The 19,024-nt window shown below is 48.4% G+C and overlaps 2 protein-coding genes across 5 annotated transcripts in view; one reads left to right on the forward strand and one right to left on the reverse strand.

The window, feature by feature from the left end:
- ARFGAP1 (ADP ribosylation factor GTPase activating protein 1) overlaps window positions 1-19,024 on the forward strand; it is a 282,268-nt gene that overhangs the window by 224,552 nt on the left and 38,692 nt on the right. The gene's annotated exons all lie outside the window — the stretch shown is intronic.
- Window positions 1-19,024, reverse strand: part of NKAIN4 (sodium/potassium transporting ATPase interacting 4) — a 47,712-nt gene that overhangs the window by 19,672 nt on the left and 9,016 nt on the right. For all 4 annotated transcript variants that reach the window (XR_008971157.1, XR_008971158.1, XM_057400901.1 and 1 more), the window contains exons 2-3: window positions 4,770-4,907; window positions 4,222-4,302 (exon numbers count right to left, since the gene is read on the reverse strand). Coding sequence is in view for 2 of the 4 variants with exons in the window: in XM_057400901.1 (XP_057256884.1) it covers window positions 4,222-4,302; window positions 4,770-4,907 (219 nt within the window). In the remaining 2 variants the exon portion in view is untranslated. The remainder of the gene's footprint in view (window positions 1-4,221; window positions 4,303-4,769; window positions 4,908-19,024) is intronic.

The raw sequence follows: 19,024 nt of genomic DNA on the forward strand, positions 1-19,024 counted from the left end.
TGTGATCCCTGTGTAGCTGTGCTCCCTCTGGTTTCTTGGCAGGCTATTTGCAGGGCTATCACTTCCTCCTTAACCTTCAGCCTGAAGAGAAACATGAGCAAAGAGGGCTATGAGCTCCTTCTCGGGAGCATGTTGAAATCACATATCCCTCTGAACTGCTGTAGCACCTGGTTGCCATCCATTTGCCAGCAACATGGGAAGGAAGACAGCAGCACTAAAACTGGAATACCTGCATTTTACAGAGCCTATTTTCCACTCCCAGCCTCATCCCACTGTGTCCCAGGAGGAAACTCACACCTACCTCTGACACCCACAGAGCCAGTTGTGTTCCTTTGCTAAAACAGCTCTCTGAAAGCTGTTCTGAAATGATTTTCTAAGGGGCACCATCAGAGATGGGTTTGTTTCTTGGTGTTAACAGCCTTCTGAACCACCTCGCCCTGAACTGCCTTAGTTATATAAAGCAAGCCAGCACTATAAGAGCTCTGGAAACAAACTGAACCCTGTATGGGTGCCCCCAGAGCCTGACAGCAAAATCAGCTGAAATCTTTTCAGTTGGAAACATTTCTTATCATAATAGGAAAGAAAACGTTTATCTTTCAGCCATGTGTTGAATAGCTGTACTGCCTGAGACAACAGAGCAGTGATTCCTTTGTCTCAGCAGGCTCAGTGACAAGGCCATGGCATTTAAAGGCCAAATCCCAGGCTTCCAGTGCCTAAATTTAGATGGAGTTGAGGGACAGTTGTAACTACACATGCATTTATCAGAGTACTTTCTCCAGGTACAAAGTCATCCCAAGATCCCGTCCATATCCTCTGGAATACAAACAACCCCTCACTTGACTAATAAGGGCTGCTTCCATCTCAAGAGAGGATTTTGACCACCACCATGGCTCTGGATTCAGATCAAAGCACTGTGTAAGCAAGAGAGAATATAAAGGAAGGGTCAAAAAATCCAAATCACCATTCCAAGATGAATAATTCCAGAAGGAAAGGACAAAGGAATACATTGAAATACACAACACAAACCTCTCGGAACGTTTCTCAAGTCCACGATGCGGAGGCAGTCGCGTGGCAGCTGGACAGACAGATGCTCATATGTCTTAACAGTAGGATTTTAATAATGAACTCAGGCTGGGGGGTGCAGGGGGGACTGTTTCACACTCGAGTAGACAGGGGAAGCTTAACGTGTTATTTCAAGCACAGCCTAGAAACTTCAGAGAGAGCTCCCGACAATTCAGCTCACCAAATGGCCAGATGGATAAAAAGGGAACAGGAACAGAGCAGGGGAGGAGCAACGTGGAAGTTCAGCTGTGAGCCCCAGCATGGAGCAGTGGTACAGCACTTCCAGAGAGCCTGCATTTCCCCCACATACTGCAAGTGTGCTCGGAAGCATGAGCAGAGCAAGGAAACACTGCCAAGAGCCATTTGGAGGCACATCCCCATCCCTCTGCCAGTGCTGAGCAGCAGCCCTTCAGATCCAGATTGCTGTAGCTCTTGCCTGATCATTGGCAAAGCACTCACAGGAAAGCTGACAATAGGCTACGTGCTTAGGGAGGCCCTTGCAGCAACAGGGAGGTGCTTGCTTAGACACTTAGGCTGATCCATTTGTCTTTGGCCACCTAATGAAGATCTGCTGTGCCAAACTTCATACTCCCTACTAGGAAAAGATTGCAAGCTAAAAGTGATAGGATAGAAAGATAGAAATCAGGTCAGTTTAGCTCTTTCAGGAAGTAGAGAGCAGATTCATAGAATCAGAGAATTATAGAATAGTCAGGCTTGGAAAGGACCTTAAGATCATCCAGTTCCAACCCATGGGCAGGGACACCTCACACTAAGCCATAGCACCCAAGGCTTCATCCAGCCTGGCCTTGAACATTGCCAGGGACGGAGCATTCACAACCTCCCTGAGCAACCCATTCCAGTGCCTCAGCACCCTAACAGGAAAAATTTCCTCCGTACATCCAATCTAAACTTCCCCTGTTTAAGTTTTAACCCGTTACCCCTTGTCCTGTCACTACAGTCCCTAATGAAGAGTCCCTCCCCAGCATCCCTATAGGCCCCCTTCAGATACTGGAAGGCTGCTCTGAGGTCTCCACGCAGCCTTCTCTTCTCCAGCCTGAACAGCCCCAACTTTCTCAGCCTGGATTCACAGAGATTCACAGAGCATTTTCCCTTTCGATTACAGTAACTCGTGATAGTTATAACAAGTGGTTTTTAACTTGAATCCTTTCTCCCCCCCAGCCTGAGTTCTGACCTGTCCCGGCTGCACTGGGCTGTCACCAGCCAAGTTAACAAACTCCATTCTTTCTAGCTCACTGCCATGCCTGCATTTGTCATTGTGAATTAGCTGGCTGCTGACGGAGACCTCCCCAGCAGGCTGCCCTTGTCAGGAGTACACAGGGATGGGCGCAGGGCTGGTGGGAATGCTACTCCCCCATAGGCTCACCAGGAAGCACAGAGGAAACAGCAACCAAAGACCTTCCTCAGAGCCATCAGCCCCTTAAGGGACTAGCATGAGAATACAGCCCTGTCCAACCCTCTCCCCAGCGTATTCACTAGTCTAACAGCTTATGAGTTAGTGTTACCTGACCAGCTCCACCAGCCTCACTCCACCAAAGCTGCTCTTCTAACATGTGCGATCTGCCTGCTGACTGCCAGGTTAATCACAAGCTTTGACTCTGAGTTCCTATTAGGAGCCAAAGGACAGCTTCATCCCACGGCCCCCGAGGGCACACAGAGGTTCCTCTCCTCTGCAGCACTGCTGCCGTAACCCCCTGGCTCATACTACTCTGCCCTTGCTCCCTCCAAGAGCCTGCCCAACACTTGCTCATCCAAGCCCAAGCGTCCTTCTGGGGTCTGATCCCAAGACCAAGATCAATAAGACTCTGCCTTTGGATCAGGTTCCCAGAGATGTGGCAATGCTACCCCTGAGCCCAGCTTGCAAAGCACCAGCTGTCCTACAGAAACCTGAATTCCTGTTTCAGGTGCATCTTTTGTTCTCATGTAGAAGTCAGGTTTTGTTTTGCCATTAAAAAGACCCAAATATCTTCATTTAAAGGGGTGAAGAGAAAGCAGCATCATGCTACAAGACAGCCTTTCTAAATGAAAGTAACTCAGTAGAACAGAGGCCAGGCTGTAAAACACAACTGCTCTGTTGTCTTTGCCAGCTGCCACCAAACTAACAGCATGAATTTCTCATTGCAGCTCTAGAGGGGAATCCACTGAGACAATAACAATGTACACTGCGGCCCAATTCTATTGCACGAAACGGTCCCCAGTCACAAGTGTCATCCGGTGAGGCTAAATAATGATTCTGTGATGTGCTGGCTTTGCTAAAACAAGCCACAGCACACAGTAAGGTTATGAGTTGAAGCTCCTCTGTAGTAGAGAAAGTGGGGTTTGCTGTGCTGTTTGAAGGGCAGAACAGCAACCAATGTGTTGTAGGGTAGGTTGGGGTTAGGGAACACAAGTGATCAGCTGGCTGGAAGCAAACCATGGGTGTCAGAGGAGCTCCCAGAGCAGGCTATCAAGCAAAAGGGAGGGTTTCAATAGTTACATAAAGTTCTTTCTCAGCTGGTCACAGCCACCACCGAGATGCTCTCAGGCTGAGCTTTTAGACCATCAGCAATCACTGTTTTGGGCAAGAACTCCCTCAAACTTCCCATGGATAATTGAGAGGGGAAATGGAGATTAATTGAGGAATTAGGAAGTTACATTTTCTTATCTGCAAAGGATTTATGCTGTCACTCATGACTTGCTGTCTGCCTGATAAAAAAAAACCCATAGTGCAGTTCCAATTATGACTACAACTTAGATTTATGACCTTGGAATTTAGGCCAGATGTAGAGTGCTCCAAAATGAACCTGTAGCCTGTAATCACTCCGAGTCTGCTAAGCTCCAGCAACACTGGGTAATTCATTGCTTGCTTAATTTAGGGTCTGCCTCCCATTTGTATTATTTCTGGCTCAGCCCTCATTAAGCAGACAGCAATACCTGGCTTAGCCAGTCTTCAAAGAGCTTCACAGATTAACACACAGCACCCCTAGCCAACAGCCATGCATAAATACCTCTGGATTTAAGAAGGAAGAATTAAGACAGGGGAATCACATCACCTCGGAGGCCGCATCCAGAGGAGATGCACCACCCCTCCACTACCTCACAGCCAAACTTCATTGCCCTTGATGCTAACCCAGGCCACTCATCCACATCGTATCTACTCACCTTTGAGAGCCCTCCCACTTCTAAGTAAAAACAGATGATGAAGATGTTCCAGGTGACCCAAACCGCAGTCCAGATGGCATACTAAAAAGGAAGCGGGGGGACAGAGAGAAGCAGTAAACATCAGGAAGTCACTGGAATTAGTTTACCTATATGCGATCTAGCTGGGGGTTGTTAGATGCCCTGAGCCAGCACTGCAATCCTGCTCTTTTATTTGCTTCCTGTATCAGATGGTCCTTTGCCTGATTACAGATGCAGGGCTGGCGATTTGGAGGGCATGGAAGAGCTCCTGCCATGCATTTGTGCAGCATCTAGCAGTGTCTTGGTGTTACTTTGGTACCACTAATAATTTTCCATGTTAGATGTAACTACAGTGGAAGTGCAGCGCAGTGAATGAACAGTGTGTTCCTGAGCACAGCCAGGCACCTCCTGCTGCTGTTTGCAGTGATCGTGCCTGGTTTCCCAAGGGCTTTACTCAGTTCCTCATCACATGCTGTATCCCATCAGTGAAGGCTGTGTGAATGGCTCTGAACAGAACAGGCGTTACTTACCACCACGATGTAGCGAGGTCTGTATTGAATAGTGCCAAACAGGCCGAGGATAACGATGATGATGTGGAGGAAGTTGGCTAGGATAGGGGCCCACTGGTATCCCAGGAAATCGAACACTTGCCTCTCTAATGCAGCAAGCTGGAAGGGAGAAGGAAAAGGAGATTTACAGCTTCTGGACTCATGCTGTTTATTCTCAAGGTTGTGACAAGCTTCCTGAGCAAATCACTGCAGCAACTGAAGATGTCACTCCATTCCAAAGCAATTTACTGCCTATGAACCAGGTCAGTAGGACAGAACATGCGTGTACATGTCCCCCCCTTCCACTTTGTACTCATCCGCTCTCCTCCAACAGGGATGCTAAGGCATCTAACTTAGTTCCAGTGTCCTGTGCACTTTGCAATGGGGAGGTGGCCCTGGCAGTGGGCAGAGGTGAGCAGAGGGTTGATAACACTGAAATAGCAGCAATAGGACTTTCAAGAGCTCATTTGTCAGAGCCTTCAGCATCGCTCCATCATTCCTGACACCTCTCATGTTTCTGCTCTCCAGCATACATCCATCAAAGTCAGAGCAAGGAGGAAACTTTCTCCTCCACCTTCACCCCACAGAAAGTGCTGCCATCCAGTAAAGAAATTCTGCACACACATCAGTTTTCCAGGACAGGCCGTTTTGTTCTCCAGCACTAATAACACGATTCCAGCCTAATACCATGTTCTAGAAATAAAACTCCATTGCTGTTAAAGTGCTGGCCCTGATTTTGAAATCCCATTTGCATAAAGATGTGGGTTTCAGCTGTAGCCATCATCGGCGCATCAGGCAACACCTGGGCACTGGATCTAAACCGCTGTGTTACACACACAGCTGAAACAGCATAGGAAACACGGAATTTCATTGTAGCCTTTACATCCCCACGGCCTTTAAATACCATGTCTATAAGTGGAACAGGGAGTAGAGGGGGCAAAACCATTCCTGTAGGTTTTCCCCAGTGCCCAGCCTTACACACAGAGATCTCCTTTTGCTTGTCTTCACTAGCACAGTACAGACAAGCAAGCTTCATTGACCAGCCAGTGCTAAGGCACAGCAGGGGAATTCTTTCCCAGGGTAAGATTTAAAGTGTGTTTAATTATCAGAGAAGCATAGAATCACAGAACAGTTTGGGTTGGAAGAGACTTTTAAAGGTCATCCAGTTCCAACCCCCTGCAATGAGCAGGGCAGTAGTCCTACGCTGAGATTGCGTTATGACATTTCATATTTATTTTCACCTACAGAAATCATTACCATTTACCATCGATAGTCAATATTAATTTAACTACTAATTAGACATTAACCATGGGTGATCCCACTCTGCTGTGTGCAATCAGCTGTGGGACATCTTTCGCTGGCTTGGCTTTTAAAGGGCAGCCAGGGAGCAAGCACTGGATCTTCTGTAATGGCCTAAAGCATTTATGGATGCGAGTGGTTGCAGGTCCCAGTCAAGCCACATGATGAGGGAAGTCACATCTATTAAATGACCATTATTCCTCCTTCTTCCTAAATCAGTGGGGAAATCACCTTCAATCCTCTTTTGGGCTAGGAAGGTGTTGCAATTCTCAACAACACGTTGGAATTTCAACCAGAATCTGTATTTCAAAGACATCTATAGCAGCCTGGGCTAAGGGAGATCAATCAGGGCAGTGGGACACAGCTTTCCCTCTCTGACATCCATCTTCACAGGCAAAGGGAGGCAGAGAGAGCAAGGAGGGAACGGAGGCAGTCACCGCATCTCTTCTGCAAAGGAATTTTCCCTTTGAAGCAACACACACTGCCCTGCTCTGAGCCATTTGAACCAGCTGGAGGATGCTGTGAGATGTGCTGCGCATCCACATGTGAGGCTGGAATGGGGTAAGCACTGCTCATTTCACCACCCGAACTGCTCTCCCCCCTGAGCACAGGAGAGCTGCTGTATCTCATCAGAAACAGCAGTAATAGGTTAAATGCTTAATCTCTCAGGAGGGGATTAAGGCACATACCTTAATGATATCTGGACATTTTGCCTCCTGACTGGCTGGCAATGGGTCACTTGGCTGTGACCGCTTCATCCCATCAGGCATCTAATTGGCTTTGTGTGTTATGTTAACATAGGAGTCTGTGCCCAAAAGCCAGCACCACGAGCATCAGTTAGCTGGGGGGACACAATGGGGGTGTTCCACAGAGATAACACCCTGTGGTTGTCTGTGCTCAGCTTTGCTTCTGGCCTTTAGGCCCTGAAAAGAAGGAGAAAGACAGATCCTTCCTACCCATGCCTTCTGCCATGTGTTTTCCCATTCCACAATCAGGGCATCCATGTATGTGAGAAGTGTTTTCCTCTCACAAATGGATATTTGCCACCAGAGCCTCCTCAGTTTGGGGCTGGGATGTGAAGAATGTGGTGGTACTCTTCAGTTCTGATGCCTTCAGTCTGGCTCAGAAACGGCAGGGGCAGGGCTTGCCCTGCTGATGGGTATTGATACATCTGCACCCTCGTACTGAACCTCTCTTGGATCCCTCTTGTTGAGCAGGGAAATGCCATCTCTTGCTGCTGCTGCAAAGTCTCTGCAGAGTAATCCCTGTGCTGTAGCATTCTTTACGATGATTCACACCATTCCATTGAGAAAGCCTATTATAGTCTAGAGAGATTGGTTGTAAAGAGAAATTTCACAGATTGTGGCACAGGTTTCAACCCATCCAAACCTGACAGGTCCTTTCCATCAGGGAGGACGCATTTTTCTTCTTTATGACTATTCTCATTAAAACCAGGATTCCTTCTGCTCCTTTTGCTTCTCCAGCCCATAGAACATTTTTACCTTTCATTCTTGAAATGATTTGTTGCGGTACTAAGCTCATAATAGTTGTGGCAGACTTCCCTCTCTTGAAATAAACCACGTTTCTGCTGATCTGAGTGAAACCACAATAGCAAAGAACCATGTGAAACAATTGTTAGCCAGGCAAACTGAACAAGGCAAAGCTCTCTGTTGGGCCATCATTCACTTATATGGCTGGGAAAGATAAGAAAGGCAGAGATGATGTTCTCCAGCTGACAGAGTGTATCGCTTAGCTCACAGTGAGCAAGGAAAGGCTTTGTAAGCCAACATGGCAGGACGTGCTCAACGTCTTTACACCATTAAAACTTCACCACAGGGGGAAGCTGTACCTGGGGGGGAGCGTTGCCTGATGGAGCCCATTGCAGAATAGGTAAATGGTCTTAGAAAAACATCTCAAAATTGAATCATAGAATCATAGAATAGTTTGGGTTGGAAAGGACCTTAAGATCATCCAGTTCCAACCCCCCTGCCATGGGCAGGGACACCTCACACTAAACCATAGCACCCAAGGCTCTGTCCAACCTGGTCTTGAACACTGCCAGGGATGGAGCATTCACAACCTCCCTGGGCAACCCATTCCAGTGCCTCACCACCCTCACAGGAAAGAATTTCCTCCTTAGATCCAATCTAAACTTCCCCTGTTTCAGTTTGAACCCGTTACCCCTTGTCCTGTCACTACAGTCCCTAATGAAGAGTCCCTCCCCAGCATCCCTATAGGCCCCTTCAGATACTGGAAGCTGCTCTGAGGTCTCCACGCAGCCTTCTCTTCTGCAGGCTGAACAGCCCCAACTTTCTCAGCCTATCTTCATACAGGAGGTGCTCCAGCCCCTGATCATCCTCGTGGCCTCCTCTGGACTTGTTCCAACAGTTCCATGTCCTTTTTATGTTGAGGGCACCAGAACTGCACACAATACTCCCAGTGAGGTCTCAAATACTCCAAGAGAGGTCTCAAATACTCCAAGTGAGGTCTTGTGGATGTGGAACAGTTTCTTGTTGGGGGGTTCAAACCATCCCAGTTGTGTTTCCCATGGCTCTGGAAGGACAGTGTCACTGTTGTCCCCAGCAAGACATTCTGAGTGGATTCAACTAGGGTGTTTGTGTGAATTCTGGCCCCTCAAGTGTTTTCTATCCCCTCATCTTTGTCTCCTATCATGCTGCTAAGGTGAAGAGTTCAACCCATTGCCCTTGTGCCTCCATACTGCTAAGGAAGAGGGATGCTAACAAACAAGTCTGCTGCCTGCAGTTCTTTACCTCCCTGTCCTTTACAGCCCACTATCAAGGCCATGTTATCAGCTAGATTTGCTCTTCTTAGTTTATTAAGCTTTCAAAGCCTTTAATCTTATTTGGTTTGGATCTGTGTCTTTCACTGCAGTTCTGAAATCAATTGGGACACAGAATAACAAATATCACTCTAGATATTGACACGCCTTGGACAGATGCAGGATGGATGCTCAGAAAGCCCAGGCACAGGTACAGATAGGCAAAGAAGATGTCCTGCCTACCTGCACACACACATCCATGTGCAAGCAAGCCTGCTTTTACCCTTTCCAAGCTCAGCTTTAATAAGGGATTCCTTAGAAACAAGTTTTCAAGGGTGGAATAAAAGGAGTAAATGGGAAAGGCTGCACCTATTGCAAAAAAAAAGAAAGAAGAATAAGAAAAACTCTTTTACCCCAAAACTGATGCAATTTTCCACTTGGCCTATAAAAACCCAACTTGAAAACTCTTTTGCTCTTCCTTGCCTGTCCCTGCTCTAAGGACACATACCCTCACTGCTCCAGCTCCTGCACTGCCCTTGTTCAGTGGCATACACAGCACGGACAAGATGTGCAGCTTAACTCCCTGTATTTACTGCCTCTGTAGCCTGAACTGAGGAAGAGCCTCAGCTCCAGCCCTTGGTCACCACCACGCTCCCATGATGCTGCTTCCCGGTGCCTTGATTCAGCGTTTGATTTCCTGCCAACTGGCTTTGCTTTTTAAGAAGATGCTCTTTGTCTGTGTCCTGTGCAAACACCATCGGAGCAGCCAAGACTTTCCCTGAAAGAGGTCACGGGGCTTTTCTTGAGGAAAAGCTTGCATTCATTTCCCGAGGTATTTTGGCCGTGCAATGGATGCTGGCTTGAGCTCAGGACAGTCACAGTGCTCTTATTCCTATGAGACATCATCTAAGGATGAAGTTTAAATCCCGCTGGTTGAAACAGCAGGAAGAAATGAAAAAGTCTCAAGTGCATCATTTAAAAACTGTATCTATTTAGGTTTTGAACACAAATACCTTTGCTTTTGGTTCTTCCATACAGTTAAAGTTTGGCCATACCCACCACCCGCATGCTCTGTTTATTATTATTACTGGGTTGGCATTATTGGTAATATTATGACATATTATAAATAGATAGATTATGGTGATTATGATGTATTATTCAGAGTCTTTCTATACCATTGCTTTGCATTTGTAAATGGTGGAACAAAGTAAAGAATCCTAAACCCAAGCTGCAATGTGGTGAAACTACCAGCACTAAGCAGCAAATTCCCTCCTGTGCCAGTGCTTATTCAAGGTGGAGAAGCTTTTGTGGTAGAAAAGTTATTCAAGAGCGAGTCCCCTCTTACCACAGTGGCTGCATTTCTAAGTAAATGTCAATGGCTGTAATAGCTTTTTAATTAAGCTGATCTGGAAAAGCAGTTTGCTGAACCACTACTTCACCCCCCACCCACCCGAAGGGCTCATTGTGTGAGGTGCCATGTCCTGGTCTCTTCCAGAGTCAGCACCTCACATGCCAGTACCCATTGCATTCATGAGATCTCATTTTTCTTCAGTAAGTGTTGTCAAGGAAACCTTCCTTGGGGCCTTGTGATCCACAGCTCCTTTCCCAGCATCCCTCAACGAAGCACAGAGGTCAAGAGACTAATTACACAGGAGGTCTCTGTTTGTCACTTTGTCTCTCAGACATCTCTGGTCACTCTGGCCACTGGATACAATAAGCCCCATTCTCTACTCAGTTTCATCTGGTTTCTCCCCAGAAGCTGCTGAAACCCCTTCTATTCACACAGACACTGGAGAGGCCTCCAAGAGCAGACCTCATCTCTTTAAATCATTTATGTTTCAGGAGCAAACTCTGGGCACTGCATGGCCTGGAAGACCAGTGCCCACCAAAGGCCCCCGAAACGCAGCTGGAGAAGCCCCTGTTGATGGTGTGAGCCCTATATCAGCTTGCTCCCTGCTGCAGGGTGTTACGCTGCAGCAAACACAGCTTTCAGACTGCACCATGCCATAGGTAAGGATCAGCACTGCTTCCAGCCCAGTACCATCCTGGGAAGAGCCTGGGCAGACTTAACTCTTCCGTGTGGTTAGGCACAACTTCTCTGTTGGAGCCCAAGGCATCCTGATGTTACACAGTGACACTGAGCCATCACCTCCTCATCCCCCCAGGTCTGCCTCCTTTGTGCTCTGGATTCTCCCCTCCTGGCATCATTCTGTGTGTTGGCAACGATGCTCCCAGGAGTGCCACTGCTTTGAGCTTGATCCCTTTGCTTTCTGCTGCTGATGCTTTTCGGAAGCATCCTAGCTGCAAAGATATGTCATGACTCAGTCCCACACGCCCGAATGCTGCTTAGCATTCCAGGAAAGGCACAATCATTGCTGAACAGAAGGGATGAGACTGGCACTGAAGCAGTGCAGAAGTCTGTTTGTCTGTGTCTGGAGTCGAGGCTCCAGCTTCAGCAGGACTGAGGTTTCCTGGTACATCACATATAGCCACCAGCCTCACTCAGCTGAAGACATGGGGTGTGCACAAGCAGTCTAACACACAGACCTCTTGTACCTTCGTACTCCAAGTGTTGGGTTGGGAGTCCATGGTCCCTGTCAAATGGCACATCCCATACAAGTGGGGCAGCTCCTCTCCTGCCCTATAGCCTCTAACCAAAGGCTGCCCAGCACTGACTTTCTGAATGGTGCTCAGAACACAGCTCCCAGGAAAGAGCCTGCTTCTGAGGAGGAATGTTTCAGTACAGTTATCACCCTGTATTGCCTAAGTCAGGGTCAGTTATGTGCCTGTGCCTGTACACAGCCTCTGGCCTGTTTGCTTTTCCTGGATCACATCCACCTCAGGGCTCAGAGCTCAGGGACACAGACAAGTGCCCGTGCAGCAGCATCAGCCATGGAGATGCTCCGGTCCCTTCGCTCCTGCCTGTGTCTCCTGACAGCATCTGAGTACTGCGTGCTGCTGTGATTGCTGATTGCTGAGATTAGCAATCAGGTTAAACTAATAAGCAGGTGCCTTTGTGAGTCAGGCAGAAAAGCACTCTGACAGGAATGCCAAACTTGTCTTATTTGTAACCTGTGTCAACACTCAAATGTAAGTTCCCCAAACATAATTAATGTGTTGTGCCTATGATGCTCCCCCTTTCCCCTCTCAGCTTTTCTCTCCTCCCTCAGTCTCACAGCTCAGCTTTGGCTCTCCTGCTTTGTAACAGAGAGAGGGGGGCACTGGGACGAAGGGGCACAACTGTATTTGCAACAGACATAATGAGTTTCTTCAACAAGTGCCTGACATTTGTATCCACCAGATGCTCCATAAAGCACAGCTTTATTCCAAGCTCAGGCTCCACACTTGAGTCAGTCCCTTGCCTGTTGGAGGACTTGCTGCTCTGTCTTAACCCATCTCACACTGATGACTGTGGGCAAACATCCTTGTTTCTCTCCACACACAGCATCCTGGTGTGGCAGTGTTAGCACTGGGGGGGACATTCTCCCATTTCCCTGTTGAGTGAGGTATATTAAAGATGTGCCATTAACTCACCAGCCATTTCCCTCAGGAGACCTGCCACCATTTATGAAGCCATCTAAACACTATAAAAGGCTGTGAGGCAGAGCAGTGGTGAACATCAGAAGGAATTTAATTTTCTAATAGATTTATTTCCTACCAACAGGGCATTCATTCTATCCTTTGATCCCTGCCACTTTGCAGCCAGGAAAGTGTCCAAAGTTTGGGCTCATTCACATGACAAGGATGCAAGGAAAAAGCACAAATACATTAGAATTAGCCAGGGGGTTGCTGGATATAGGAAATAAATCCTATAGACCTGCTGAATGTGCTGTCATAAGCATCATCTGCCTAGCTAAAAGAGCCACCACCTCTGCCCAGCCTGTCTCCTCCTGATGGAGCCCTCTGGATGTGGGAGCAGCAGTTTGGGAGCAGCTCAGAGATTCCCATGAACTCCCAAGTGCATTAAGAAGACTTAAAATCATTCAGGGCTTGGACCAAAGCTCACAGGGTGCATAGAGCCCACGAGACACGAGCTGCACTCACCCAGTTTAGACAAAGTTATGGCTCTTTTATTGGCACTTACTGCAAACTGCAATTTTGCTTTGCCTCTGGTTACCCAGAGTTGAATTATGGCCTTGAACATGCTACTGGCAGCTTCCCAAGCAGGGAAGGAGCTCTTGCTTCAGGCTTGAAAAGCTCAGCGTTAGCTTTTTCCTGTCCACACACAGCCCAAGAAAGACCCAATGTGTCCAAGTGACACCAGGAACATCCCCTGCCTTCAGTTTGATGAACCCCTGGTCACATTTGGTACCTCCTGCAAGTCTAATTCGTGCCTGGCACATGCGGTTGCTTTCTGTTCGCAAAGGGTCGACTGCACCCTGAGCTACAGAAATGCCTCTTTGAAGGCCAAGCGACTGCAGAAAGCCACCTGAAGCTGGCTTTCCTTGTTCAGGGGAAGATGAGGATGAAGCTTTCCTGGTGGCCTTGTAGCACGCTTAGGTCTGTGTGTCAGCACGGCACTCGGCCCAGCAGGATGACCCCCGGAACGTATGGACGCATGCTCTCTGTGTTGCTGATCTATTGTGGGGTCCCTCCCTGCTCTTCCCTTTGCTTGATGTCCCTTTGCTCTGCACCTTCCACCAGCCCCATCCTGCTCCCCCGGCTCCTTCCCGCACCTTGCACGGGGAGCTCAAGCAGCTGATCCCCTTAAAGAGGTCACAAATCGATCACGTGTAGAACACTTGCGCCAGCCGGATCCTCGGACAGAAGCCCATACAACAGGGGTGAGGAAGGATGCCAGGGCTGGAACAACTCAAAGCTTCCTCCATAGGAACCCCGTTTCAGTTTGTGCTCAGCTGCTGAGTCCCCGCTCCCTGACACTGCAGCTGAGCCGTAGCAGTGCTTTGCTTCCCCCCTGCTCCTGCTGCAGGGCCAGATTGGATCTTCGGAAACAGAAGGAGTTTAATGGCAATTCTAATTAGAGCCCTGCGGTGCTCTCGCGGGTCGCGGTTCCACCGGGTGCCCATTTACATTACAAATCAGGCTGGTGGCAGTGCCGAGTCTGCAGCCAGAGAAGAGAATGCATTGAAAAGGGGAGCACAGGATGGGGGAGAAATCAGGGAGAGAGAAAACGATCTTGTTATTATTAATAATCTAGGAAACGGGGATCTGCCATGGTCTTGCTGCAGCTTTGCTGCTACAAGGAAAGCCCATTGGTAATCGTCCTGCAGCAGGGGCCACCCAGAAATTGCCACTGGTAATTCCTGTACAAAGAAGCTCCTTTTCCATAGAGCAAGACTTTATCTCCCCCACCAGGACACAGAGAAGTGCTCTTAGCACTTCTGCTTCCTCATCCCTAGCTGTGAAGTTGTTGAGGGGAGGTCAGGGGGAGAAACATACGGAGCCAAAGGGATGCATTTCCCTTTCCTTTTCCATCTGCTGGTGTCTACACATGAATATTCTGCCCCACTGTAATGCCATGAGCAGCAGCATCTCCTTCAGAAAGACATAAACCCTCATTCAGTGAAGTGCTGGAGCATCTGCTGGCTTGAGGCACAGTGTATGTCCAGCTCAGCCACATGAGGAAGGGCTCTGTAAAACCTGGCTCTGATGGAGCAGGAGGGAAGATCCCATGGCCATAACATGGAGGCATCCGCACATCAGTGCACTGACACCCAGCTCACACACACGGCAGCACAACCAGTGTTGACTGTTTTGGTACTAATACGGATTTCAGGGGATCGCAGGCATTTTCCAATAACCCCAATTCCCACAAAAACCTTCCCTGCCTCAAAGGGGCTAAAAAATGAGTCCATCACTATTGAGTCTCATCTTCTGATTCTGCTCCGTTGGAAGCAAATCAGTTGGACTTAAATAATCCATTCATTACCTCAGAAATCACAGGTAACACACGGGGCCCCCCTCCAGATGTGCAAGCTGGGGATGTTTCACTCTTGCAGCCACTTTAGGAGGCAAAGCCAACTCTGTGTGACCCAAGGTGACTCCTGAGCTGTCAGCGGCCCCTTGGCACAGCCACAGCAGCACAGCTCCCTCTGCTCTCCCAAGCAAGGAAGGGTGCCCACCCTTGAGTGTCTTCATCAGCTGTAACCTCCCCATAAGCACTATGGGGAGGCAGCCAGCTCTGGTTTTCTTATATCAATAAAAGCAAGAAAACAGGGACACGTGAAGTGCTCAAACAGATTAGTGAAGTAAATACCTCTGGATGGAGACGATGAAAGGTTTAGATGCACATCTGAGGGTTCATGAAGTGCAATCTGCTGTGGGTGGTCATTCAAGGGTAAGAGCCCATCTACAAACCAGACTGAGTGCTGGAAATAAGTGCCTCAAGGCAGGGACTCTCAGCTTCAAAGTGTGAGAGTGAGCTGGGGTAGAAGTCCCTAAGCCCTGGGGTTTTCCATGCTCCCCATCCCCTACATCGCTGCACTTGAGAGGAGTTCCATGAAACCAAAGATTCTCATCGGGGATTTATCAGCAATGCAGTATCATGCCAAAGAAAAGCGAAGGTTTAACAAGCTCTCCCACTTGTGTTAATGGCATTGACCGTGTCCCTTTTTGTGTGTCATCCCCTTTGCCTTTGCTCTCCAGTTGGATGATGAAATGAGACCCGTGACGTTCCCTTTGATGGAGGCGAGCTGCTGCCTTTCCAGCAGTGTAAATAAGGGTTCAGAGCCTTTTAAAAAGCACTAGTTTTAAAGGAAAGCCCTTTTGAGTGAGGGCTAGAATGGGGTTATTTTCCACATGACCAAGCGTCAAAAGCAAAGCGGCAGCCCTGTCCATGCTCTTATCGCCCTCCTCATGTCCCCCACGGGATAGATTTGTCACAAGGTGAAATAGGAGCAAGTCCCCAATTTATTATCATCTTCTGCTTGTCCTCCTTAATGCAGCTCCTGCCAGGATGAGTTTGCTGTGGGAAAGCGGAATGAAACCAGGCCTTTGAGTTTGCTGTTAAATGGGACCGGGGGGGAGGCTTTCAGAGGGGAGGGAAAATCTTCCTCATTATAAAGGGAAAATGTGCAAGGCAGAGATCTCCTCGGATGCTGCCCAGCCTCCCAATTAGGATGCCTGAGCCAAACAGTGCCGTTATTATATGTAACTGTTTACCCAGTGTCACTCGGCCATTGTTGAGTTTAGGACCATGATTTCTCCCCTCCGTTGCGCTACCCAATTTGTTTGCCTTTTCAGGCCAGTGGAGTCTCTCTCAGGGCACGCATCTTCTGGCCTCCCACCAACCCACTCTCCAAGTGAGTTTCCAAGAGCCTCACACAATGGCCAGGCCCCTCCTGAGCTTCATTTTTTGTGTGACATTTGTGTCCCCTTCATTTCAGTGCTGCCCCAGCCCCTCCCCTGCTGACTTCAATGCCTCATGGTTTATTCAACAGCAAAGCTGAATTTCTCTTTTCCTTCTCTTTTTCCCCTTCTCTTTTTCACCTTCCTTCCCCCCTCCCTCCCTTTTAAAGCCACTTCAGCAGCTCTGGAGAACAAAGTTCATTTGCAGCAAGCCTTTAGTGGCCACATCTCCACTGTGGAAGAGTTTGGTGACCTCGAACGGACTGGAGCCTGAACCAACGGGCAGCAGCTCAGACATGGGGCACTCCTGAACTCTTGTATCCCCTCCAGCTACAGAAGGGGACAAAGACTTGCCCTTTATTAGCTTGTGTCACCAAAGCCCTGCCTCCCTGCTTCTATCAATCTTGTTAGAGCTGTGAGATGATTCCTCATCCCTGGAGTGATGGTATCATTGGCTTCTCCCTATCTAAACTTTCTGACCAGTTTTTTCCAAGCCTTTTGATCTCCTTGCTTGCAGTCTGCAAGGATTAGCTAAAATAGAAAAGTGCTAATCCATGGTATGGAAATTCAGATCCTTACTGCTTCATTTAGTCATTTCAGAGAAGTTAAACCTGGGAAGACCGAGGTGAACTCCAGACCAGTGATAACCATATCTCTGCATGACCTCTTCCATGAGCATGGCCACGCTGCAGCTGTAAGAAGCAGCATTTTCCTTCTTATCATAGCAGGCTCCAGACTATCACTATTTCTGATGGGGTGCAGCAAACCCCCATTGAGATTTCAGCCCTGGGTAACAGCTGAATGGGGGTTTAGTGCTTCATTCCCATCGACTCTGCCAGGATTGGGTTTCCAGGATCCCTGCTGGCCAATCTGTGCAGTGTTTCACCACCAAACACTGGAGCTCCATCTGAAACGCCCTTTGTTTGCAAGTCACTTTCCAAATCTGGGAGAGAAGAACTTTACATGGCCATGGAAGCCACCACAAGATAAAGACCTGGCAGCCGTGAAACCCGGGTTGCATCTCATGCAAAGCAAGCATCCTCTGGCTAAGTGACCTGCAGTGGAGCTCAGTGCCCCTCCACCTCCTGTCACCATGAGCTGCCTCAGAAACTCATTGTACTTGAGACGATTCACTCAAGTATCCATTGAGTCCCAGTTCATAGATTGCAGAGCCTTTATTACACAGCCATATATTTAGCACTGGAATAGTTCTCAGCACTTCTAACAGCCCTGTCATCTAAGGAATAAAACAAAGAGCTATTATTCGTCAGAGAGGAGACACAGTCTTTATTGTCTGAAGCCATAGCAGAGTTTTTATAACATCCTATCTATTCTTTCAGGCTGTCACACAACTCGGTTTTAAGCTGTTTCAGTGGCAGCCTTGGAAGCCCAAACGCTTCTGTAGCTTCTCATTGCTAATGTTTTCAACTGACAGCAGGACTGATCCTGAGCACACTGAGCATGGCCAGGGGCTTCAGAGCAGGAAAGTCAACCTGTTAGAAAAGGTCAGGACTAAAAGCCACACTGGGTTATTTAAAGACATAAGGAAGGATGGCTACAAGGAGCAAGGGATGAAGGCGCATTGTGGGCGCTCATTACATCCAGAAGATCCAGGTTTCAGCTCTGCTCTGATGGCTTGTGTAGTCTGTAGGACCCCAGAACACACCTCACACGGATGTGGCTCCTGCAGCCCTCCTGTACAGGGTCCTGGTTTGCTTGGTGGGTGCATGTAATCCCACCTGGGGATTAGTACCTTGAGATGCATGAACCACCCTCCACCTGGCCAGCATCTGCCTGACATCCTCTGCATCTCTGTGAAAAGCAGCGCAGATTTTGGGGCTAGAGGACCTCTTCTAGCCCATTAAGTGCAAACAAAGCAGCGCCATTCACAGCACCAACCACCATCCCCATCTCCTCAGGCTTCTGAGAGCATTTGAGAATCTGCCTGTGTCAGCACAAAGCCAGGATAAAGAGCGTTCAGAACAGATACCTCGGAGAAGATGCAGGGCTCACACCAGCTGTTTGCGCAGCGAGGCAGACCCATCCCTCCCTCCAATGTCTCCTCTCAGGATAATGAGATGGGAAACTTGAAGACCCAGAAGCCTAAAAAGCAGCAGACATTTGAGAAGGAATTGCCCTTCCCCAGCTTTATAACGTGGTTTAGAGCTGGCAATCCCATCTCCAAGCCTCCGTGCTCACTTCTCTCCACATGCTCGGAAAGCAAAGGGACTGCAAACTTCCACCACGCTTCTCCCAACACCCTCACCCTGCTCCACAGCCAGCAAGCTCCCAGCTAATCAGCCAGGCTGTATTCTGCACATATTTAGCATTTCTGAGTAATGAGGATAATCAGATTTCTCCCCTAATTCTGTACATCCACCATAGAAGCAGGTGCATTGCCTTTCCCACAAGGAGATCACAAAAAGCACGTTGTCTGCTGGAGCTGGCCAGGGCCAGGTGCCTGTCAGAACCCATTCCCATCTCCCACAGGGAAATCTGCTGCTAACGGATTACCAGTAGCCATGGGGAATGAGGAACTGGCTTTGATTTGGCTCTGCAGCCAGTAGTTCAGGTCATATTGCAAGTTACCTAAATTCAGCCTTCAAATCTGGCCAGAGATCTCGATATTCTCTTCACTGTCCTCCAACGGAAGAGCTGCACAAGATGTGTGCTGTAGTTGAACAAGATGCGTTTGGTCCAGAACCTCCAAGGTGTTTTGTGTTCTGAAGAGGTGCAATAGTCTGCTCAAGACTTAGATCTTGGTCATTCTCCACAATGTTAATTCACCTATGGACCTAGACCTTACCTCTGTGAGCCTGTTAGCTGGTTTAAAGGTCTCTATGTGAAGGCC

The sequence above is a fragment of the Pezoporus wallicus genome, unplaced genomic scaffold (assembly GCF_028554395.1).
Source record: "Pezoporus wallicus isolate ANWC-B61680 ecotype Strahan unplaced genomic scaffold, APGP_CSIRO_Pwel_v1 contig_11133, whole genome shotgun sequence".
In the NCBI taxonomy this organism is placed as follows: Eukaryota; Metazoa; Chordata; class Aves; order Psittaciformes; family Psittacidae; genus Pezoporus; species Pezoporus wallicus.